The 26,575-nt window shown below is 37.6% G+C and overlaps 1 protein-coding gene across 3 annotated transcripts in view; it reads right to left on the reverse strand.

The window, feature by feature from the left end:
• The window catches only part of vps13a (vacuolar protein sorting 13 homolog A), a 397,184-nt gene that overhangs the window by 19,743 nt on the left and 350,866 nt on the right, over positions 1-26,575 (reverse strand). For all 3 annotated transcript variants that reach the window (XM_069930496.1, XM_069930495.1, XM_069930501.1), the window contains one exon: positions 11,953-12,038. In XM_069930496.1, coding sequence (XP_069786597.1) covers positions 11,953-12,038 — 86 coding nt within the window. The remainder of the gene's footprint in view (positions 1-11,952; positions 12,039-26,575) is intronic.

Below are 26,575 nucleotides of genomic sequence, written 5' to 3' on the forward strand. Positions count from 1 at the left end.
TGGACTGGATTCAGTGTTTACTGTTTTGGAAGGGATTGCTTGTCAAATGCATAATATGTCAAAACAAATATCAACTCAAGTGAATCAAGGATTTATGGAGATGAAAATAAAAATGAATACCTTATATGATGAAATGTCAACTATGAAACAGGAAATGACTGTAGTTAAGAGTGATATTAATAGATGTATAAAATCAGTTGATACTGTGCAAGATAATTTTAAGAAAATTGAAACAGCCTTCTTTGAGGGTCAAACTCAGGTAGAACGTAATAGAGAAAAAATGGAAAAAGTGGAAGTTCTTTTGTAGATTGGGGGATTAAAAAAAGAGATTTAATGAAGAAGATTGATTCATTGGAAAATCAAAGTCGAAGGAATAATGTGAAAATATTTGGTACTGACCCTATAAAAATTTTTAAGCACTGGATCCCAGAGGTGCTAGGTAAAGAGCTTTTCCCTGAAGGTTTGGAATTGGATAGGGCTCACAGAGCTCTAAGAAGAAAACCACTTCCAGGACAAACACCGAGAGCAGTCTTGATTCGTTTTTTTAAAATATCAAGATAGAGAAATTATTTTACGAATGGCAGTGCAGAATGCATCTCCATTAATGGTTCAAAATAACAGAGTGTTTTTTTATGCTGATTTGAGCCAAGAGTTTATCAGAAGACGACGGCAATTTAATAAGGCCAAAGATGTTTTGTGGTGAAAAAGCTACAAGTTTGCTTTTCGTTATCCTGCAATTTTGAAGGTTTTCTATGGAAATTTTCAATCTCAATTTTTTGAGAATGATCATGATGCTTTGGTTTTTGCTAATTCTTTTGCCGGAATTGCGAAGAAATGGGTGTTCCCATCCATTGTCTCCTAAGAGGAGGGGAAATGGACATGGAATGGAAAGTATGGAAAGAAAGAAGAGTTGACACAAAATCTTCTTGATGTTAAAGATCCAGAGCAGTCGTTGGGCTTGGAATCATTGGGCTGAATATATGGACTATATTTTATTGTGTTTGATTAAATAATAAATATGTATCTGGCTGGGGGGGAGGTGGATGACACTGAAAGCTTTGATAGCCATCTGCCGCTCATCACACCCAGATTTTTAGGGTATTACTACCTTTGGGTGGTTTTTTTTCTTAGAAGAATTATAGAGGGGAGCATTATTTTATAGTGTATAAATATATTAGTATTTTAAAAAAATGTTTAAATTGAATTTTGCAACTTTTAATGTTCCGGGGTTAAATAATCCAATTAAGAGAAAGAGAATATTGGCTTATATAAAAAAAATGAAAATTGATATTGCTTTTTTACAAGAAACACATTTGACTGACAAAGAACATTTGAAATTGAAAAGAGATTCGGTTGGTCATTTTTTTGTCTTTTTAATTCTAAGGCAAGAGGAGTGGCAATTTTGATTCATAAAAAATTACCATTTGAATTGGAATTTTCGGAGGGGTATCCTGGCAGAGTATTAAGAGTAATATTTTTGCTGAATCTTTAGGCCCCTAATATACATGATGAGTGGTTTATTTCAGAAGATTTTTTATTTTTAACTCAAACTAATGAAAATGTTTTTGTTGGTGGTGATTTTAACTGTGTTGTTGACCCTTTATTGGACAGAAATCCAAAAAGTATAAGGAAATCAAAGATGGCAACACAAATTAATGTGTTCATGAAAGATTTAAATTTGGTGGATATTTTGGAGAAAAGTTAATCCTACAGAGAAAGATTTCTCTTTTTATTCTTCAAGACATGATTCATTTTCTAGAATTGATTTATTTTTGGTATCAGCACATTTACAAGGTAGAGTATTACGAGCTGAATATAAAAGTAGATCATTCATTATTACTTTTTTCTTGTGAAGGTTCAGAGGGAGATTTAATGCAACATTATTGAAAAACACCAGAGTTTGTTATTTTTGACTGAAAATGTTAATTCTGTGGATAGTAATTTTGTAATATGGGATGCTTAAAAAGCTTATTTGAAAGGGCAGATCATTAGTTATTCTACGAAAGTTAAGAAACAATATATGGCAGAAAGTTTAGAGTTAGAAAATAAGATTGCTGAGTGAGAGAAAGATTTTCAGAAAGGTGTAACAGAAGATAAAAAAAAAGCTGCATTAGCAAGGTTGAAATTACGTTATAATACTTTACAAACTTATCAGTTTGAACGCTTAATTAATTGATCTAAACAACATTATTATGAGTTGTGGGAAAGAGCTCACAAGGTACTTGCTTGGCAATTGAAAGCTGAACAGACAACTCCGACTATTAATGTTGTTAAGAAGAATTCAAAAGTTACTTTCAAACCTCAGGAAATTAATGACCAGTTTTATTCATTTTATTTGAAATTATATACTTTTGAGGGAAAACAAGATAATAGTTCTATTGATTCTTACTTATCTAAATTAAAGTTACTGGTATTAGATGGAAATAATGTTCAGGAATTGGTATATCCATTTATGGATCTTGAAATTAACAAAGCTATTCAGGAAATGCCTAATGGAAAGTCCCCAGGGGATGATGGATTTCCTGTGGAATTTTATAAACTCTTTTATGATTATTTTTCTAATGAATTTGAAGAAGTGTTGAATCAAGTTACTGAAGATCAGAAGTTACCAGAATCATGTTCAAGTGCTTTAATAACTGTCATTCTGAAAATAGATAGAGATCCATTAAAAGTGTCTTAAAAGACCTATCTCTTTGTTAAATGTAGATTTTAAAATTATAACGAAAGTATTGGCTAATAGACTTGCTAAATATTTACCTAAATTGGTACACATTGATCAAACAGGTTTTATTAAGAATAGAAATGCATCAGACAATATATTTCAATTAATTACTTTGGTCAATGCATATCAAAAGCAACCTAACCACCCTATGAAGAAAAAGCTTTTGATAGGGTTGAGTGGGATTTTTTACTTAAAGTGTTAGAGAAATTTAAATTCGACCCTTTTTTAATTGGTTGGGTTAAGGCTTTATATACGAACCCGATTGCTAGGGTGGTGACAAATGGACAGATTTTTTCACCATTTAAATTGACTCGATCGACTTGACAGGGCTGCCCATTGTCACCAGCCTTACTTGCATTGGTTATTGAACCGTTCGCTCAGGTTATTAGACAAAATGAAGAAATTAGAGGGATGAGGGTTAAGAATGAAGAATATAAGATTAATTTATTTGTGGACGATGTGTTCGTATATTTGACAGAACCGGAACGGTCATTGAAACAATTGCAAGAGTGTTTGTTGAAATTTGGAGAATTATCGGGATATAAAGTTAATTGGAATAAAAGTGAAATTTTACCAGTTGGAGTGGGAGATTATTCTGAATTTAAAACAATTGCAAAATTAAGGTGGACAAGTAAAATTAAATATTTATGTGTGTTTATGGATACGAATTATCAATCATTATATCAATTAAATTATGTACCTATATTAAGATGGATTAAAGCAGATTTGATTAAGTGGAAAGATCTTTCATTAACTTTGATTGGTCGGGTTAATTGTATTAAAATGAATATTTTTCCTCGAATTCAATATTTATTTCAGTCATTACCTTGTTTACTTTCTAAGGGCTTTTTTCAACATTTGAATAAAGCAGTGCGAGAGTTTTTATGTAAAGGTAAATTAGCCCGAATGGCATTGCATAGACTTACATGGAAGTATACATTGGGCAGACTACAATTACCTCATTTTCAAAACTATTATGAAGCGGCCCAGTTGAAGTTTATTAGTAAATTGATGGATTTGGATCAGCCTCCCAGCTGGGCTAAAGTGGAAATGGCGTGTATATCTCGGGTTGAAATACATGAATTTATATTTCGTTGGAACTTGATTTTGTTATAGCAATATGATATGCCGATATTGAAACATGAAGGCTGATACTCAGGTAGATGGTGTGGTGAAGAAGGCATTTGGAATGTTGGCCTTCATAAATCGGAGTATTGAATTCAAGAGTAGGGAGGTTATGATGAAATTGTACAAGGCATTGGTGAGGCCAAATTTGGAGTACTGTGTACAGTTTTGGTCACCAAATTATAGGAAAGATATAAACAAAATAGAGAGAGTGCAGAGAAGGTTCACGAGAATGTTGACAGGATTTCAGGGTCTGAGTTACAGGGAAAGGTTGTGCAGACTGGGGCTTTTTTCTCTGGAGCGTAGAAGATTGAGAGGGGACTTGATAGAGGTGTTTAAGATTTTAAAAGGGACAGACAGAGTAAATGTGGATAGACTTTTTCAATTAAGAAAGGGGGAGATTCAAACTAGAGGACATGGTTTAAGATTGAAGGGGGAAAATTATAAGGGGAACATGATGGGAAATTTCTTTACGCAGAGGGTGGTGGGGATGTGGAATGAGCTTCCGGCAGATGTGGTTGAGGTGGGATCATTGGTTACATTTAAGGAAAGACTGGATCGTTACATGGATAGGAGGGGACTAGAGGGGTATGGACCGGGTGCTGGTCAGTGGGACTAGGAGGGTGGGGATTTGCTACGGCATGGACTAGTAGGGCCGAACTGGCCTGTTCTGTGCTCTAAGTGGTTATATGGTTATATTTGTTAAAGATCTGGATTTAAAAAAACAGGGTGTTAGGGTCAAAAGCTAAATTATCAATTTTAACTCCATTATATAACAATCAGCTCATTCCTTTTTCAATGTTTAATAATCATTTAAAGATTTGGGATTCTAAAGGTATAAATACAACACGATTGTTTTGTACAGGGGCAATTTCTTTCTTTTAATCAATTGAGAGAAATATTTGATATACCTGTCAATTCTTTGTTTGCATATTATCAACTTTGAGCTTTGATTAAAAAAAAATTATGGTAGAGAGATGATTTTACCCACTTTGTCAAGATTTGAATCTTTGATTTCCTCTATACCGAAAAAGGGTTATATTTCAGTTATGAATAATTTGTTACAAGGTAATATGGATAAATCAGATTGGGAGAAATCTAAACTTAAATGGGAGAGTGATTTAGTATTTATTTTTCCCGAAGATGATTGGGCAAATATGTGTCAGGACAATGTAATTAAATTGACTAATGTACGATATGGAATGGATAATTATAATTTTTTACATCAATTATATTTGACCCCAGAAAAGTTTTTAAAAAAATGGGTTTAGTAATTCGGATTCTTGTTTTAGATGTGGCTCATGTATAGGAACTTTTCTACATGCTCTTTGGAATTGTGTTAAAATTCAATCATTTTGGAGAAATTATATAATTTTATATTACTGTTAGATCCAACGCTTTTCTTGTTGGGAAATTTGTATTCATTAAAGGGAATGGGATTAGATAAAATTCAAATTGCTTTTGTACAATTGGTATTATCAGTAGCGCGTAAATGTGTTGCTAGGACTTGGAAAGATGATACTGAGATTAATATAGTTCATTGGCATAATGAATTGAAAGTATGTATTTTTGTGGAAAAATTACTTATAATTTACACGATAATTATTCTTTCTTTGTTAGTAAGTGGTCTCCGTATTTGAAAATATATGCATTTAGGTATACTTTGAAATGTTATTATATTTTTTTTTGCTCCCCTTAAGGGAGTTGGCTGTACGGGTGGGAGGGTGTTAATGTAAAATTTTGTTTGATTATTTCTACACAGTATGTTATGTCTTTGTTATCTTTTAACTAAAGTTTGAAAAAAACAAGATTTAATAGAACAGAACAACAAATGAACAGGCCCTTCATCCCACGCGCTGAACTCGATGCCTAGATTAGTCTAAAACTCTGATGCTTGCACATGATACATGCCCCTCTCTTCCCGACATATTCATACATCCAGAACCCTATCTAGATTACTATTGTATCTGCTTCTCCTATTACTGGATGCTGGTTCCAGGCATCCACCACCTTGTTGAAAATAAAACCCTGTCCTACACATCTTGAAACTACTCCTCCTCTGCCCCTCCACCTAAATATGTTGTTTAGTATGTGACATTTTTCTCTCGGTAAATTTCTGTCTGTCTATTCCATCAATAGCTCTCAACTTTATAAACTTCTAATACGTTTCCCCGAGGCCTCCAAAACTTCATTAGAAAACAAACAAACTTCCACCCTCTCCAGATAGCTCATACCTTCTAATCTGGACTACATCCTTCCCAAAGCCTTCACATCCTTCCTATAAAGACAAGCCTCATTACATATATATCACAAACAGGGGTCCTCATCCATATCCCTTTGGAAGTCCACTGGTCACAGACCTCCAAAATAACAACCTCCCACCACTATCCTCAATCTTCTATGGTCCAGCTAATTCCAAATCCTGTGCACCTTTTGGATCATTCCAGTCATTAATTTATTGTCATTGCACAAGTACAACCCAAAGAAATAGTGTCTCCAACTCCTCACTGCAAAACATGCAGACACACAACCAGACTATGGGGACCTTGTCAAATGCCTTATTAAATTTTGCATGGGCAAAAAGCACCATCTTTGTCAACTTAGGAAAATCCCCACAAAGCCATGGCGACTGTCCCAAATCAAAACACGCCTTTCCAAATATGTGCAAATCCTAAACTTAACTGTCTATCCTAGTAAAAAAAAAAGTATAAAAGTCTGTTAAAAATATCGAGGCACTGCTGGAGCTTCTGTAACAGCAGCACTATGGCAGTGTAGACCCGGGATGGCAGACAGCAGACACATGCTGCTCTGAAGGGTTCAACCGCCAGGTTCTAATTCTGGCGACTCCACACGGGCTGTAAATGACCTGTTAAAGGAGTCGACGTGTTTGTTAGTAAAATCCTGCAATTGTGAGGTCTGTGACCAAGATGTGCTTGGCAGTGGCCATGAAGGATTGTCAACTTGGGGGAGCAGTGGATCAGCACAGAGCATGAGAAACAGGGAGAACACTCCTCTGTTGAGAGGCAGAATCCAACAGGAGGTGACCACGGCAGCACATGAGTGAGAGGGCTCAGCAGTTGAGGGACCCACACAGGCTGCAGAGTGTTTGCGACTTACAGTCTGGTGACCAACATCGGCACCAAGTATCAAAGCCAGGATAAAAAAATGTGCCAAGTGCAAGAAGGGCTCCTGAAGAGCCTCAAGTGCTAAGAGCTTCTTGATCATGTTGGAGACTTGGATCTCAAGCTCAGGTTGCCAATGAATCAAACAGGATCCTGTGAAGCAAATCCACAGATACTCAGTGACTCTGAAGGGCCTCTTCTTTCTCTCATACTGTAAGGGGGGTGCTGGACAATATGAATGGCACCTTTGCTGTACTGCAGGCAGAAGTTAAAGTATGTCATGAATGTTACAATTTAACATTATTTACACTACAATAAAAGTAACCTTGAACCTCTCCAATAGTTTCCCTACCACTCATGTGAGGCTCAACAGCGTATAATTTCCTGGATTATTTCAATTACCCTTATTGAACAATGGTACAATATTGCCTACTCTTCAGTCTTCAAATCAGAATACAAAGATAATCTTCAATGCCCCAGTAACTCATCACATAGCTCTTCCAATAACCTTGGATATATTACATTAAGCCATGGGGACTTACCCATCTTAATGTTCTTTAAAACACTTTCCTGATCCCAAAATGCACACATTAGCATTCTCCACTCTATGCCACATATCAGTATCATCTTGAATACTGGTGCAGTGTTCTCATTTACCATCTCATCCACTTTCTCTGACCACAAGGATTAATTTCCTTCATTTTTGAATAGTCCCCATCTTTTCCCATGTCATCCTCTTGTTTTTAATGTGGGTAAAAAAAAAACATCCAGGTAATCTCTTTAATCCTACTCACCAAGGATATTTCCTGGCCACTTTTGACCTTGCTCCTGGACTGCTTGAGTATTTTCCAGCAATCAGCAATCCTTTTATTCCTACAGAGCCCTGTTCTTCCTCAAACATGCTGGTGTTGGACTCTAATTACCTGGTCCTTCAAACAATTCATATATGTCAGTTGGAGACTTGCCCCATATGAGTTGCTCCCTATTAACTCTTCCTAGCTGGTGCCTCAGAATGTCATCATTTACCCTCCTCCAACTTAGTATTTTCCCATGAGATCCAACCTTATACTTATTAATAATTTAAGCAACTGTGATCACTATTCCCAAATACAGTCTCACTGACACTCTGGTCACCTGGCCAGTTCATTTCCCAGTATAATGTCTAGTATGGCCTCTTCCCTGGTTGGACTATCCACTCGTTCCTTCAAGAAAGTCTCCTGGGTACACTTAACAAATTCACCCCATCTATGCCTTTGGCACTAAATATGTCACAGTTAACACTGAGGAATTTAAAGTTCCCATGACAACAGTTTTATTCCTTTCCACAATCAGTTTACACATCGTCCTTTATCTCGGTGGCTTTTGAGAGGCCAAGAGTAAATTCCTATCAGACTGACTGCACATTTCTTATTTTTGATCTCCGCCCATACTTCCTCGTCGATGAGCTGCCTTAATGTCCTCTCTGATTGCAGTTGTGACACTCTAACTCAGGGATCCCAAACTTTTTAGACTATCGACCCCCAGTCATGGAAGTGTTCCTTGTATGTCCGGGGTGGGGGGAAATGGGTGGGTGAGTGGAGAGTGGGGGGTAGTGGCCGTCCACCCATCCTCATCCTCCCACTCAACTTATTAAATGGCCGGAGCCAACTACAATGTGGTGGCCACCAAGTTCCACTCTCACAAGAGGTTGCCCACTCTACCATATGCGCAATTTTCTGTAGATACACCCCTGCTTTTGTTGTCTTGGGAGGAATGGTCAAATATGTGTACTGATAGTGTTACAAAATTTATTTTAACATGAGATACAGTATGGTTAATTATAACTTTATTCATCAATTTGACTTCTGAGAAGTTGAAGAAATATGGGTTTAGTTTAACAGATTTATGTTTCAGGTGAGGAAAAGAGACAGGTTCTTTTATGCATTCTGTATGGAAAAAGTCATAACATTTTTGAGAGATTTATTTAAAATTGATTTGAGTTATATGAATGCTGTTATTCTGGGATTGACTGATAAGTCATAATTGGCATTTTTGCGATTAGGGTTAGCAGTTGCTAGAAAATATATAGCAATAACTTGGAAAGATGATGTCGAATTGAATATACAAAGATGGCATAGTGAACTACAATCGTGGTTATTTTTGGAATATATGGCTATTGATTTTAAGTAAATGATATGTAAAGAGTTGCCACATTGATTTATTAATTGTAAATGTTAAAAAAAAATTTTGTAAGGCTTTGAGGGGTGGAGGAGGATAGTTGAGATAGTGTAGGTTGTTAGTTGGAGGGTGGGGGGATATTACACTTAATTTTTCCTTATTTTGTTTTGTTTGTATTTTGCTTCTTCTTGTAATCTTTTATAAAATTCGTAAATAAAATTTTCTTAAAAAAATTCTCACTAAGAATTATGCAGCCTTTCTAAAATAATTAATCTTCAAGGTGCTAATCAAAGTAAAAATCAGGTGTTACACTGAGTAAATACAACAATTCAAAGAGAACAATGAAGCAGAGAAATAAGACAGAGAGATATGTCAAAATGAGATTACACAACGCATTGGTGGCTGGAAGAGCCTACTGCATAATGAAATAAGCAGCAGAAAACAATGTACAGTACAACTCTGATTACCTGAAGTGGCCAGGGCTGGGCCTATGTCTGATAAATGGTTTTTTTTTGGTATTAATTAAAAAAAAACTGGCCAGTAGCAACAGCAAATCACTTGTGTCAATGTTTAAACAACAAAGGAAGGCTTTTAAAGCATGAAATAATGTTTCATTCTCACCAAAGAAATGCTGGCTGCAACGCTGCCACCAATCACCGAGACCTCTCAACCGCCATTGATCACCTGGGAGGCTTCCAGGGCCAGTGGAACACTCACTGGTGAGTTTGCAGGCTCTTGTCTCCCCAGTCACCACAGCTCCTGACACCCGAATTCTGAGTCTCCCAACTCAGAATCCTCCCCTGCATATGCACACTGGGGTGCCCGGTGTGCAGTAATAGGCAGATGGGAGGTTTCTGAGTCAGCATTGGGAGTTTTGGTGTGCCGAGGAGGGAGGGAGGGAAGGGGAGAGGTTCTGAGTCACTATTGGGAGTTCTGGTGTGCCGAGGAGGGAGGGAGGGAAGGGGAGAGGTTCTGAGTCAGTATTGGGAGTTCTGGTGTGCCGAGGAGGGAGGGAGGGAAGGGGAGAGGTTCTGAGTCAGTATTGGGAGTTCTGGTGTGCCGAGGAGGGAGGGAGGGAAGGGGAGAGGTTCTGAGTCAGTATTGGGAGTTCTGGTGTGCCGAGGAGGGAGGGAGGGAAGGGGAGAGGTTCTGAGTCAGTATTGGGAGTTCTGGTGTGCCGAGGAGGGAGGGAGGGAGGGAAGGGGAGAGGATGGAATGCCTCTGAACCAGAGGTCCTGCTCCTGACCGGGAGGCCGCTCTCCTTGATGACGCTGGGACAAGGGATTCTTCCGACCGCTTGCAGCTGAGAGAAAGTGGCACTCAGTTTGAGAGGGAGAGTTGGAGAGAAAAGTCAATAGGGGAAGGTAAAGAAGAAATGGAAAGAGAGGGGGGAAGAGAGTTAACTGAAACAAGGACAATCGTTCTAATCTTATGTCGAGCAAATTTTTTTTCAACCAAACCTCAGTTTGGTTCCGGAAAAAATTCAGATAAGTGAGGATTCCAGAGAATCTGATTTCGGATAATCGGAGTTGTACTGTATTGGTAGCAAAAGTAAACTTTTTGGTTGAAGATTATGTGGACAGAAGCTTTGCTTGAGGTTAAACAGAAAGCCTGTGAGTGCTCATCTTAATTTTCTCACAAAGTTTAAACTAGTTCAGGGGCACAAGTTTTCCTTTCTACTTTACAATTTACATTCTGACATTTTCTATAGATAACAATGTTGCCCAGCAAAAGCAGTGCTACAAGGTGAGTCAGTAAACAGCGTGAGGAACTCTCATAGACTGACAATAATGGGAGGAAAAAGAACTTGAAACAAATTTGACCCTATTTTACAGAAATCAAAATATCAGGTCATGTAAATGGGGTTTTCTAGAGGGAGATGCTATGATGCACAGTAACAACAAAAGTGAAAGCCAAGTCACCAGGGCTCAGATTTTATACCTACCCATTGACATAAATATCATGGTAGATAAATGAAAGTTTGATTTAATTGGAAAGCCTTATGCCAGATCTCAAAAAGGAGAGATAATTAGAGGTGTAGAAAAGCTTGTTAGTGATGGAAGCAAAAAAAAAAGCAAGGAAAGTTCGTGGATCCATAAATTGAGCAGTGAGGTCTTGAAAGAGGCAAGTAAGAGATTTTAAAACAAGGATGAGAATTTTTTAAAAAATGAATTAAAAAGCTGAAAAGAAGTAAGTGAGGATTGGTAAGCAGAGGGGCGATGAGTGAATGGGAGTTAGGGTCAGTTTTACATGAATCAACTAGGCTGAGAACATACTTTGTATCAGATAGTGAGAGCTTCTGTTAATCTAATGCAATGAGATGCTTATATAATTGTCATTGACCAAGGCTGTTGAATTCTCAAGAATAATGCATGCCATGTGAAATAATGGTTCTTCAAGAAATCTCATACATTGTAATTGTAAAGGGGAAAAAAAACTACTGGTGGGAGATAGCTATAAGCCACCAAATAACACATCGCCATCAAACATTCTACACGAAGAGGTAACTAAATGTATCAATGAGGGCATATGCAAGGATCATTCTTGATAGCTGGACAGTAATCCATTTCTACCTGGTCATGCAGCAACACTTGTAGTTAGGCATGAACTGTTGTGTAGCATTGGTATTGACTCTCAAGTGACTTACAAAACATCCACATGTAAAGAAGATTTTAAAATGTTTAGAAACCAAGTGATGTTCAAAGAATAGGAAGAGGGTGGATAATAGAAGTAAATAGGCAAAATATATGGTAATATATTCAAAGACAACTCACCACAAATTTCAAAATAGATATTCCAAACTCCTGTAATGATTTAAACTCTTACCTTTTTGTTATCATAAACAAGTCCGAGTCATTTATCATTTTATGAGAAAAATACTTGTATTTGGAAAATCGTCCATTTTCAATTTTCTAGGAAAAAAGCAAGGTGATAAAACAAACAATAGTTTTTTTTCTTTATGATTGCAATCAGAAATAACTGCTTAAACATGATAATACAACCAAAGTTAAATAATTTGAGGTAAAACATAGGATTTTGTTGACACCGGGGTTAAATGAAAAAACACACAAACATTTGTGTGTTTTTTTTCAAGTTAAATAATTTATTCTGTAAGAAAAATGTCGAAATGTAGATTGAAGCTTTGGTTAACAATCCTTCATTAAATCTCAAAATGAAATGTTACGAACTAACAACTCTTAATTTTTATTTGGGACTAAAGGGAGCCTTTTAGCACCAACAAAGGATCAGCAATGGAAAAATCACCAAACAATGGTAAATTCAAAATAATAGTTTTATTAAACTATCAATAACATAACATTTCCCACGAAGCGCAAATGTAAAATGTGTGTGTGTGCGCGTGTAATTAAAATTCCACTCTGAAAAGTCAATTTTTAAAACTTTAGCATCAATTTAGTCTTGCTTGAAGGTCTTAAATTCTCAGTTCAGAAATAATTATTAAGTACTTTTAAACATTATATCTTCAGGCCTCTTAACTCACAATTCTTTTAATGAGATGTCTTGAGATATTCTTTAAATAGAAGATTTTGGAATCTGTTTTCCACACGAAGAAACTGCCCACTTTTCAATAAGACAGCAAATGTGGCTATTTTTTTCCTCGATGAGTTCACAAACCCAGACAAGGGTTAAATGAAGTGGTCATACAAAAATGAACCCAGTAGAATTCCAAAGAGACAGTGAAGTGGTCCTCCTTATTTCAAAAGCCACATATTCTGTGTTCCCCTTTTCTGTGTTCACCTATCCTGGTTACTGTAATTCAACTTTGCCTCTCACAAGGTTCTAAAACCTGTGTGTGTCACAGGGTTTTGACTTCTGTATTCTACAAACTGAACTGATTGAAAAAAATGTCTGAATTTGATAATATATTTCTCCAAATCATGTGACAGTTACATCATCAACAAGGTCAGTCCCAATTATTGGAAACCACTCCATATCCATCACAACCTCTGATCTCATTTCTGTTCATGAGGCTTAAGTGGCTTTGTTTAAAGAAAAGATGGCTTCCTCAGCAGTTCTTATTGAGCACTTAGATACTTCAATTTTGAATAAAGCAAACACTCCATTGTTCTTGAATAATTAAAAACCACTTCAGATTCATTAGCTCTCTCCTTCCAAGATGCTGCGACTCCGAGAATGAACATTCTTCTCTGAGTACAATGGATCTGTGTAAATGTGCTGCGACTTGTGTGTGACCTTGTACCAGCTCACAGCTAACTTGTTAAGAATACATATCTAGATAAAATATAGTTTTAACATTAAATTAAGGATTAATTTTAACACATATCCGTTACAGAAACTAACAGTAAATAATTATAATAATTTCAAAAGGTTCTACCTCTTAACAGAACTAATTAACAGACCTAATTTTGTCTAAACAAAGCTTCAGACAGTCTTACAAGCTTAAGAAAAAAAGTTTACAAGAAAAATATCACAGTCAAGGCCATCTTTACAAGATCATCTCTAAGTTCCTTTCAGAAGAAGATGACAAACAACCTCTTGAACAGCTAAAAACCATCTGGAGCATGTACTCCCACAGAATTCCAGGATTTTATCCCAATAATAGTAACTGTATTTTCAAAGAAGTATGGTGGACAACTCAATAGAATCATACATGATTTACAGCAGAGGGATACCGGTCAATAAATGCGATCCAGGCTAATCCCATCTTCTAGCACTTTATCCACAACTCAGTTGACGATGAGTTCATTGCCATACACATATGTACATGTACTTTTATCTTCAATTCTAATTTGCTGCAGCCAAACAGATACTTGTGAAGAAAAACTTGAATGAGTTGAAAAAGAGTTGAAAAACTCTTAATTAAGGAAGAGATCAGGATAATAGTGAAATCTGATAAAAGATCTAAAAGAAAGAGTTGACTACATCTGGGTAGAGATTAGAAATTGTAAAGGGGAAAAAAAAAACTACTGGTGGGAGATAGCTGTAAGCCACCAAATAATAACCTTATAATGGCACAGGCAAAAAAAAATATTAAGAGATATCTGATTTCATGGAACAGCAGACATGATGGGGAACTTCATCTTGCACATCAGTTGGGTAAATCAAGTTGGCAGTCTCAAGGAGGACTTCATACAATGCATCCATGTTAACTTTCTTGAACAGCATGTGACAAGGTAGCAGTGAGAAGTTGGACTGGGTGGTGGGATCCTTTATGATGTTGGTGGCCTTTTGGATGTTTACTGATTATGATTTTTTTTCCATTGAACATCCAGAAGGGCAGGAAAAAAAGTGGCAGAGCTATAATAGGGAATTTCTATTATAAGGAGACTAACAGGTAACTTAGTGGCCACAAATGGGCCTCTCTGTTGGTGGTTGCCTCCCAGCTGCAAGAGTCAGAGATGTCTGGGAGCAGCTGCGGACATTTTGTAAAGGGAGAGTGAACACCCAATGGCCATGGTGCATGTAAGTACCATCAATATCAGAAAAAGCAGGGAAGAGGTTCTATAAGCTGAATTTAGGGAGCTAGGAAATAAATTAAATAGTTGGACATGGTAGTCAGAGTAGGAATAGCAGAATTGTTAAGATGAATAAGTGCCTTAAGCAGTGATGCAGGATTGAGGGCTTCAGATTCCTGCGGCAATAGAACTGGTTCTTGGAGATGTGGGACCATTGCAAAGAGGTCACTCTACACTTGGGTAGGACTAGGATCAATGACAGATTGTGAATGCTCTTGGGAGGGTTTGAAGTGATTATGGCAGGGGGATGGGAATCTATGCAGAATGACATGAGGGTGAAGCAATGCAGAGACCTAAGTAAAAAGTAGAAAAAAAATGTGTAGAGTACAGAAAAGTCAGATGTGAAAGACACAAAGATTTTTAGATTTTGGAAGGACAATGATGGTAAGGGCACTTTATCTGTATGTCCAGAGTACTCAAAACAAGGTCAGTGAACTTGTGGTTCAATGAGCAAAAAGGGGTCTGAGATGGCCATTATAGAAATGTTGTTGTAGGATGGAGATGACTGGAAATTAAACATCTGACAGTATTGGGCAATGCCAAAGGATAGGCAGGAAGGTGAGAGGGTGGGGTAGTGCTCTTAATTAAGGATGAGATCAGGACGATAATGAGAGCCAATAAAAGATCTAAAAAAAATGGTGACTACATCTGGGTAGAGATTAGAAATTGTAAAGGGAAAAAATACTGGTGGGTGGCCCACCAAATAATAACCTTACAATGGCACAGGCAAAAAAAAATTAAGAGACATTTGATTTCATGGAACAGCAGTCACAATGGGGAACTTCAACTTGTATATCAGTTGGGTAAATCAAGTTGGCAGTCTCGAGGAGGACTTCATACAATGCATCTATGTTATCTTTCTTGAACAGCATGCTACTGAATCTACAAGGGAACATCCTATCTTAGAACTGGTCCTGTGTAATGAGACAGGTAAAAATTAACAACCTTGAAGTTGGGGATCCTCTCAGAAAGAGTGATCACAATATGATTGAATTTGTCACACAGATGGTATAATCTAATACCAGTGCCCAAAACAGGGGAAACTACAATGTGATAAGGGAGAAGTTGACTAGTGGAGATTGGAACCATGGGCTACATGATAGGGCAGTTTACTTTTCCCCCCACACAGTGCTCAATACAAGTATATTCTAGTTAAAAACAAGGAGAGTAAAGGTATGGATAACTGAAGCGAAGGAAGGCATCAAATTAAAAGCTCATGCATACAAATTCATTAAGAGCAAAGGGAAGATCACGCAACAAACAACCACTTAGCAAGTAATAAAGAAAGATTCATAATGAAAATAAACTAGCACAAAATATAAATCCAAACAGTAATAGATTTTATAATTATATATAGTGGAAAAGGGTGGCTAGAGTGAATGTAGGTCCCTTGGAAGATGAGAAGGGGGAATGAACATTGGGTCATGGAGAAATGACTGAGCTCTTGAATGACTATTTTGTTTCAGTCTTCATGGCGAAAGACATGCCCATCATACCAAGAAGAGATGTGATGGATGCAATGGAACACGAGAACCTTGATATAATTGCTATCACTCGAGCTGAGCAAACTTGTGGGAATAAAGGCAGATAAGCCCCCTCGTGAAAGAATAAGTTTAATTAATATGTTTAGCAAAGGGTTAATGAATTAGGTAAGAAAATCCAGAGTTTACCTTGTAACATGATGGGAATGTAATTGCCTTCTAACCTTCCCTGTGCTGTAGTGAGATAGTAACCAACACCACAAATAATGTAGTAATGTAAATACACTAAGGTTAAGGACACCCTGACATTTCCCAGCTATCTGCAGACCTCACAAGGAAACATGTTGTATAAAATGAAGTATTGCCAGCTGTGTGAAACTTGTAGGGTCTCACGCGGACCCCTGCCCAAAGGTGCATAAAAGTGCGACAAACACTCCGTGAGCTTTGAGTGGGGCTCAGTGTAGAGAACATTACTGAACTCTTTCTTTGTACCCCTCACTCCTGCTAGCATTATCAAGGTTGAATAAAGAAACTGCAGTACACTTAATTGGTTCTGCGGTTTGTTTTGTTACAGCATGAGGAGCTCACTTTCACATTAGCGTAGATGGCAGGATATTGCTGAGACAGAAGTCATTTCAGACTGAGAAAGAGGCTATTCAGGACATGGCTTTGCAGCCTTAGAACCACACCCTCCATTGTGCTGATCAAACACCAGTGTCGGGAAAAACCAGGGGAGGTGGTGTTTGCGTTATCATCAATTCAACGTGGTGCACAGACATGCCAGTCATGTTCCAGTCCTGCTCACCTGACTGGAACATCTGGCAATCAAGTGTCGCCCATTCTACCTGCTGAGGGAGTTCACCACCATTACCCTGGTTATAGTGTACATTCCATCCCAGGTTAATATCAGGTTGGCACTGGAGGGACTGACTACTTTGATTAACAGGGATCAAACAGCACATCCTGATGCCTTCGTGATCATTGTAGGGGACTTCAATCAGGCCAACCTGAAGAAGTTTCTGACAAACTACCACAAACACGTCATCTGCAAGACCAGGGGAACCAACACACTCAACCACTGCTACACCACCATGAAGAACACATACCGAGTCATACCATGACTGCACTTCAGAATGTCTGATCACCTGGCTGCACTTCTATTCCCATTGTACAAGCAGAGACTGAAGACCACAGCACCAGTGGTGAAGATGGCAAAATTATGTTCAAGGGAGGTGGAGGAGCATCTGCAGGACTGCCTTGAATCGGTGGACTGGAACATATTCAAGAACTCATCCATAGACTTGAATGAATATGCAACTGGTACCACCGACTTCATCAAGACTTGCATGGATGAGTGTGTGCCTTCGCACACATACCAGGTGTTCCCAACGAGAACCTCTGAATGAATCAGAGAATTCGCAACCTGCTGAGGATGAGAACAAAGGTGTTTAAGATCAGGGATCAGGATCTTTACAAAAAGTCCAGGAATGGCCTGAGGAAAGCCATTTCAAGCAAAGTTGCACTTCTGGAGACAGATACATGCCAGCTATGGCAGAGTGCAGGGCATTACAGCTGACAAAGCAAAGGCAAATGCTATAGATGGCTGTGATGCTTCATTACTTGATGAGCTGAACACCTTTTAAGCCAGCTTTGAGAACGTCCATCAAACAGTGCCTATTAGAATCCCTGTAAAGGCTGAGTACCCTGTGATATTGGTCTCTGAGGGCGACGTTACAACATCATTCAAGAGGGTGAACCCTCGCAAGGCATCAGGCCCTGGCAGTGTTCCTGGCAGGGTTCTGAAAATCTGCACCAATCAACTAGCCAGAGTGTTCACGGACATTTTTAACCTTTCATTGCTGCAGTCAGAGATCCCCGACTGCTTCAAAAGGGCATCAATCATCCTGGTATCCAAGAAGAGTAGTGTGAGCTGCCTCAACAACTACTGCCCAGTAGCACTAACTTCTACTGTGATGAAATGCTTTGAGAGGTTGGTCATGGCCAGAATTAACACGTACCTAAGCAAATATCTGAATCCAATGCATATTCACCTATTGTCACAATCGCTCCACAGCAGATGCAATATCTCTGTCTCTCCACTCAGCTCTGGATCATCTCAAAAACAGCAACTCATACACACGGCTGCTCTTCATTGACTGCAGCTCAGCCTTCAATACCATTATTCCTCAGTGCTGGTCAAGAAGCTACAAACTCTAAGAGGTCTCTGTACCTTACTCTGCAACTGGATCCTTCACTTTCTACACTACATCAGTATGAATTGGAAATAACATCTCTTCCTGTGATTATCAACATAGGCACACCCCAAGGATGTGTGCTTAGCCCACTGCTCTGCTCATTATACACCCATGACTGTGACCAGGCACAATTTCAATGCTATCTACAAGTTTGCAGATGACACCATAGTTGATGGCAGAATCACAAACGACAATGAGGAAGCTACAGGAGATAGATCAGTTTGTTGTGTGATGTAATGACAACAACCTTGCGCTCACAGTTAGCAAAACCAAAATGATTGTGGACTTCAGGAGGAAGGCAGGGGAACATGAGCCAGCCCTCATCGAGGATTCAGAAGCAGAGATGGTCAAGCACTTCAAATTCCTGCGTGCCAGCATCTCCGAGGATCTGTCCTGGAGCCTCCATGTTGATGCAACCACAAAGAAGGCTCGCCAGTGGCTATACTTTGTGATGTGTCCTAGGCGGTTGGGTATGTCCCTGAACACTCTTGAAAACTTCAACAGCTGTACAGTGGAGAGCATTCTGGCTGGTTGCATCACTGCCTGGTATGGAGGCGGCAACTCTCAGGACAAGAATAAACTCCAGAGGGTTGTTAACTCAGCCTGTGACATCACAGGCAACAGATTTACTCCATTGTGGACATCTACACAAGATGGTGTCTTAAAAAAGCAGCCTCTAACCTCAAAGACCCCCACCACCCAGGCCATGCCCTCTTCACTCAGCTATCAGCAGGGAAAATATGTACAGGAGCCTAAAGACAAGCATTCAATGGTACAAGGACAGCTCCTTCTCTGCTGTCATCAGATTCCTGAATAATCATTGAACCAAAAATACCACCTTATTTTTCGTGCACTATCTTTACCTTGTTATATAAAGGACACTGTTTGACCTGCTGAGCTTCTCTAGCACTTTGTGGTTTTTACTAAATACAACATGGTAGGCACCAAGGCCAGCTCTTGCCAGGTTGTCCATCACTGCCATAGGTGCTCTTTTCTTTTGATCCACCCCTTCTTTCCATCGCAAAAGTTGAATTGACCCCCCCCCCAGTGTAATTAACCCCCCTCTTTTGACCCCCTGGCATTTATCAACCCCTTGGATAGCCCCATCAACTCCCCACCCAGGAGTCAATATCGACCATTTTAGAGTCCCCTGCCATAGATAAAATTTTATTTGGCAATTCATCGCCACAAGTAGACCTTTCTGCCCATGCTTGAAATTATAAGCTTTCTTCTTTCCTGTCAACCATTCAACTTTCAGAGGAATATTCCAGAATTGTTCCATATGTCTGCTTTCTTTCCTGGTGGTAGGAATTATAGGATTGTTAAAGAAACACAATGACTTTCTGCAGAGCTATAGTGTGTCGGTTGTGGTGGAAATCAAGAACATTCATTCTCCTGGATTACATTGAGCTTTTTGTATACAATGGTGCTGTTAAATTAACAAGAACATAAGAAACAGCAAGAATGTTGCATTTAGCAATTGTAGTTTGCTCTTTCATTGGGGCTATCAATGGCCTTTTACCTCAGCACCACACTCCTGTACTAACCTGGTATCCCATGATTCCCTTGTTTTATATAAAAAAAAACTATTGCTCATCCAGATAAGTAGAGTCTGCCATGCACTCCTGGATTTATGCCTTATGGAATAGTGGAAAGATATTAGAAAGGAAAAGATATACCCAGAGCAGGTACTGTTCATCTGGACAGAGGCTCAGATTCAGACAAGTGTCTCTGTTTAGTCGAGTAAAGTCCAACTCATGAAATAACACCTTTCAGCTTATTTCACACTCATCCATTTTTATTCTTGGTTAGATTGTTTCTCACTAGAGCACAAATGTATCAGGGATAACAAAAAAATGTTTGATAATAGTTGGTGTCGCGATTAGCACCAGCAATTGGGATCAGACTGAGGTTCAAATCCATCACTGTTTGTAACAAGTTTGTGCATTCTTCCTGTGTCTGTGTGGGTTTTCTCCTGGGGCTCCAGTTTCCTCCCACCATTAAAAAAAAACTACCGTAGGGTGTAGGTTAAATGAGGATAAATTGAGCAGTGGGACGAAATGACCTGTTACTATGTCTAAATTATTTTTTTAAATTTATATTTTAAAAATTATTCAAATAAAAAAGGAACTATAGCCCAAGGAGTCATAAATTGTTACACTTGCCCAGCCATTCTTAACTGGGGCCATATGATCCCCCTGGGTCCACAGTACATTTAAGAAGGGGGGGGGGGTCCATGGACTAAATTTTTTTTTGTTTATATAGTCAGTAGGAGAGGAGAATGGAAGAAATTAACTTGACAGCTTTAGTTGGCACAACATCAAGGACTGAATGGCCTCTACAGTGCTGTATTGTTCTCTAAAGGGGGCCCATAAACTTTGTGCAGAGTCCCAAGGAGACTATAGCCAAAAAACGGTTGAGAATGGCTGCACAAGATTTCATTAAATCTTTGGAAACCTCATTTCATTATTATCTTTAGCCTTCATTCATTAAACACAATACAAGAAACTCAAGAAATAAGGACACAGAATATATCGCAAGAGACCAGGTAGCACCAGCACTGGCTAAATTGACCCAACCAAAGAGGACCTCTCTCTTATACAACAGCTGGTGAGAGAACCAACACAACAAACAATCTTATCCTCTGGAGGTACACATGTGTTAATGATAGTGTTAGGAGATTACAGCAGCATTTGACTGAAGGCATTATTTTATGTTGGCTATGTATTGTCATGTGTATCAAGATATAGTTAAAGACTTTATTTTGATGCCCAGGCAAGTCAACCCATTTTTAAGCAACAGGTCATGCAAAATAAAAAAATAAAATACAAAATATAGCTTTATAGTTTAAAAAAAAATCCAGTCCAAGGGGAATATCATTTTACTAAAAAAAAGAGGTCCCTTTTATAATCTGATTATAGCTGGGAAGAAATTTACTGCATCAACTAGGATAGATTCAGAACAGATTCAGGAGTTTGAACTCAACATTCATGATTAGTTGTGGGGCATTTAGCAACAGCAGACAAAACTTCACAACAACTTGTAACCTCATTTCAATGCCTTTAGTCAGGACCTGGAAAACAAAGCTACTTTTTTAACTTGCAGGTAAATCTACAATTGGAAAGTGGGAATCTTCAGTCTGAAATAGCGAGGGTTGAAGGGCAACATATTCCCACAAAGGAGAAAGATAAGGATGGAAAGTCAAGGGAACCCTTGACATTAGGACATGATTGGAAATAAAATTAAAAGCATAAAGGAGGTAAGAGCACTGAACATGGGGAAGGACCTAATGGAGAACAGAGGAGGTTGCTTAAAAATTGTGAAAGGGAAGAGGCTACAAAACATCACTAGCAAGAAAGATTATGGTAAATTCCAAAGTGTTTTAGATTTAAATTTCTGATTTATCGTCAGAGTACATACATCATATACAAACCTGAGATTTTGTTTTCCTGTGGAAGAGGAAGAATGACCACTTATTGGTTTGGTAGTGGAAAAAAATAACTGTACACAGTAGGCACACGTAAATAAATAAAGAAATAAAAACAACCTGACTCTGCAATACAGAGAGGAAAAAAAATATTAAGAGATCTAATCTTGGAAAGCAAATTTCTTGACGATATTTAGATTAAATATGAGGTGTGAAATATTATTGCAGACATAAAGTTTGATGAGCTATCCCAAGACTAGAATGATGACAAATGTGGCTGGGATCCTGATAGATATTAGAATCTTTGCTGATCAAGGTGAAGTGCTAGGTAACTGGAAAACAGAAAACATGGCACATTTATTCAAGAAGGGCAGTGAGGATGGGTCATTTTAGGCCTATTAGACTAACATCAGTGGAAAAAAAATCTGAAAGATTGGATTAAATGCACACTTGGAAAGGCAGGGGTTCATCAGAGACAGTCAGCAAAGATTTATTGGTTGTAGATGCCGTCTGATTAAGTGTTTTTTGAAGAGGTAACTAAATGTATCAATGAGGGCACATGCAAGGATCATTTTTGATAGTTGGACAGTAATCCATTTCTACCTGGTCATGCAGCAACACTCGTAGTTATGCATGAACTGTTGTGTAGCATTGGTATTGACTCTCAAGTGACTTACTCCAAGAAAAATTCAATCACTTTCCCTTAATATTCAATAATATTAATACTGATAAATGACTCAACTACATCATTTGTATCCATCATTGGTCATAAACCCTAATTGGGACAGCGACGCAAATTTAATTCATATTTCAAAAATACAGGAATAATTAGTTATCATCAATTATGTCCAAAAAAACCATTTAGTGTAGCTGTTAGTGCAATACTATTATCGTGCCAGTGACCCCGATTAATATCTGGTACTGTCTGTAAGGAGTTTATATGTTCTCCCGGCATTTGCATGGGTTTCCTCCAGGTCTGCTGATTTCCTCTCACCTTTTAAAACATACGAGGGTTGTAGGTTAATTGCGATATTGGGTGGCATGGGCTCGTGGGCCAGAAGGGTCTATGCCGTGCTGCATGTTTATATTAAAAATTAAAACAAGCCCATGGCATATAACCAGATCACCCAAGTAGGAGGCTCAGAAATTGAGTATTGTTATTTTAAAGTTAGTTTTGTTTAAACAATCACAGGATTTAAAAAAAAACTTTAGAAAAACAAGGAAAATGCTAGTTTGCCAGTTTTCAGAAAACTTAACATTGCTGATTATGAGAAAACTAGAGCAATTTGAAGTGAAATCCAGCCTTTTCACATACATTATTGACATTCTGAATGGACTCCTTCCAACTCATTGAAATTCTGAGATTCAGTTGTTGGAATACCTGGCATGAAGAAAGTAAGATGGCCGAAGGCTTACTCAATTTATTGGAATTATTTTAATACTGATGCCGATTTGATTAAATGATGAAACATGAGACATAGAAAGATTAAAAGAGAATCAATTTCTCAATCAAACTAGTTGCTCAAGATTTGAGGAAAGCTAACAGAGATGAGTGACCTTATAAAAATCCTTGAAGGAACTGCAAAGATCATCTCAATCAAACAATTTTTTAAAAAAGCATATAAATGAAATCAGCATTGAAAATATGCATTTATTTATTTCAAGCCATTTGAAAAGAATTGCAAGAAAAGTAGATCAGTAGGGACAAAGAAATGTAAAAAAAAATCAAGCCAAAGATTTCACTTATAAAGCCATGAAATGATTCTGCGACAAACTATTGTTTATGATTGTGAACAACAGGGTGGCCGAAGAGCTCATTTAAAAAAGAAACTTGAGTTAGAAAATGGAAATGTCCTATATTCAATGTCATATATTAAGTTTCATACACTGTCTTTTCAATATTTCTTCATCTTATCATGATTAGTTTAAATTAGGTCACAATTTATTCATTGAGATTAAGAGGATCCATTTCATGTAGTATCAGAATCCAAAAGTAAAATTCCAACTAGTAATTTAACTGCTTCAGAAATGGGTAAGAAACTATTCAACTGTCCTCTCTTGGATGTTTGTTAAGATAACGTGATGGCAATCTTCACTTGGTACCATGGAAGCTAGCAGTAAAATTGTTTAATTATATTTGTTTAGCTATTGATCACAATGAACCTGCAGTTATTGTAGGTTTTTGCTTTTAACCGAAGTAGAACTTGGAATTTCCAAGTAAAATAACAAGTGTGCCACTTAATTTTAAGCATGTTGAAGGAGTCATTCTTGGCTTAGTATCAACACTCTGCCTGAAGGTGATAAGTTCAAATCTCATCTAAGAGATTTGTGGCAATTTCATTACATTCTTCAGGCAGTATTTGGAATGATGCCTTTCATTTGAACATCAAAACAAATCCTCATTTGTTCCCTCATATGTGTGTAATATATGACAAAACAAAACTGGCATGACTAACATTTACACCTGAGCAATCATATTATTTTGAAATAAATTATCTGATGTCATTGCTCCATATCTGTAATTTCCCCCAACCTTAAGATCCCTAGATATCTTTGCTTCTCTGAGAAGCTCCCAATTTTAATTGCTTCATCAAAGATAACTGTGCCATTAGTTGTCATATATTTAAGAACTGGAATTCCTTCATTAAATATGTCCAATTCTCACCCTGCTTTTCTCCTTTAAGGTAGTTAAATTCTAAAGCTTCAACTCGTATGCGATTATTTATTTTTGTGGTGTTAAATGCTGTCCAGATGTTTGTATAGTTTTGAGTTGTTAAAGAAGCTATATAAATACAAGTTGTTACTTTTGTTTGAATTTTATAGTTTTGGAATAAATATTGCACACAAATGTCTTTTCCATCTGGACTCTTAGTTTTGCCTGGTTAAATCAATAAATGTTCCAGAGCTTTGGAAGATTTCTTCATTTTGGTTTGTGCATTTCAAATTGGATTGTTAATTCATCATACCCAAACACAAATTGAGCAGTAAATATGAATTTTCTTTGTTTTCTAACACCTATGACCATGTACATTTGCTAAGAGTACCTTTCAGACATTCAGCTTTGGATGTAAAAAAGTTTCCTCCAACTAAATTTTGGGAAATGTCTTTGGTCTTAAAGTTTGTTCCCTTGGAGCTGAGGCTCTTTCTTTTTGTAATTTGTTTAAAACTGAACCAGAATTTAAAACCATGGCAAATTTGAGATGAAGTTTGAATCACATAGCTAACTTGCATTTCTGATCAGTTTCCATCTCTATGCCATTGCCATGCTCCACCATACCTCAGCTTGTGCTGCTCTGAAACCCTCATTCTTGTATTCATTAACAGTTTTGGACTATTCCATGTTATATTTGGCTCCCTTCGGTTTTCTATCATTCATAACCTGGTCCTAAACACAACTCATCAACTGTGACCATCACACTGTGATGACTCACGACTCAGCTTGACTTCATAATCTTCAGACATTTAAACTCCTAGGATATCAGTGCTCCATAATTTTCCACTGACCATATCAAAATTTAATTTGCTGTTGCAGATGCCATGATTCCAAGCCCTGGAATTTCCTTCCAAATGACTGTGCCCTTCGTTTCACCTCTAAGATGTATAGTATTTGAAAGGGTCTCTCATTGACCATTACAAATATGTCAATTCTGTAGCTTGCTCTTCCTAATATCAAATAGATCACCCCGGTAATGAGGTGTAAAATGAGCTCCTCTTCAAAAAGCCAAATTATTCTATAATTTCTTGCCTTGTAAAACTACTTTCTTCCCATATGAAACTTCACAGATTCCATTTTAAAGTGTCTTCTACAACCTATTTTTCTATTCATATTTACCATAGCAGTATATTTTGTCTTCTGAGATCTTAAAATATGAAAGTAAGATAAAGTGGTTCAGGGTAACCAATAAGCTAACCAAGATTTGCTTCTTTTTGAATGAAATGGACCACCTCATGGATCTATGTCACTTGTCATTTAGTTTTGTACAGGCAACACATTTTTGCGCAAGTTAGACGTGCTTTTAATTAAGACAAACATGATGGAGCAGCAGGCGCAAATCCTCGCACTCAAAAATATATCCCATTGCCCCCCTCCCACTATCATTTACATTTTTAATATTCAGGTAGAATTGTACTTTGTCGAATGATTTCCTGACTAGCTGTCATTGATACAATAATGACTTTAACACAAGAGATAGCAGGCATTTGATCCTTTCAGTCCTTCTTGATATTTAGCAAGATCCTAAATTGGATGAACTTTTCTTGTTCAATCCTCATATCTCTTCATAACTGTCAATCTTTCACTGTTTCAAATAAGCTTAATGACTGAGATGCCAAAAATTTAGAATATGCTGCATGAAGATTTTTTTCCCATCTCAGTCCTGAAATGTTAACTCCTTATTCTGAGACTCCTCTGTCTGAGGAAGAATTCTCCATTCATCCTGCCTATCAAGCCATGTAAAAATTTATCAAGTTTCAATGAGATCTCTAATTTTTTTTTTAAAAAAGCAGCACTGCCACTGGTGTGGACCTGGGAAAGCAGGTCCTTTTGAGCATCAGCAGGACCCAGTCTCTCATTATTTAAATAATATCTTGCTTTCCTAGTTTTGTTTCACATTTATTTTTCTTTTATAAATGCACATGGAACTTGGTTCAGTCCTTTTTTTCTGTCAGTATGTTGTTGCATCCTTCCAGCATTTACTAATAAACCAGTGGGTACCCATTTTCTTCCTTCCTCATTAAACAGGAGGATCAGATTTACTATCTTCCAAACAACAGGGGCAGTTCCAGAACTTA

Source organism: Narcine bancroftii, chromosome 1 (assembly GCF_036971445.1).
Source record: "Narcine bancroftii isolate sNarBan1 chromosome 1, sNarBan1.hap1, whole genome shotgun sequence".
Classification (NCBI taxonomy): Eukaryota; Metazoa; Chordata; class Chondrichthyes; order Torpediniformes; family Narcinidae; genus Narcine; species Narcine bancroftii.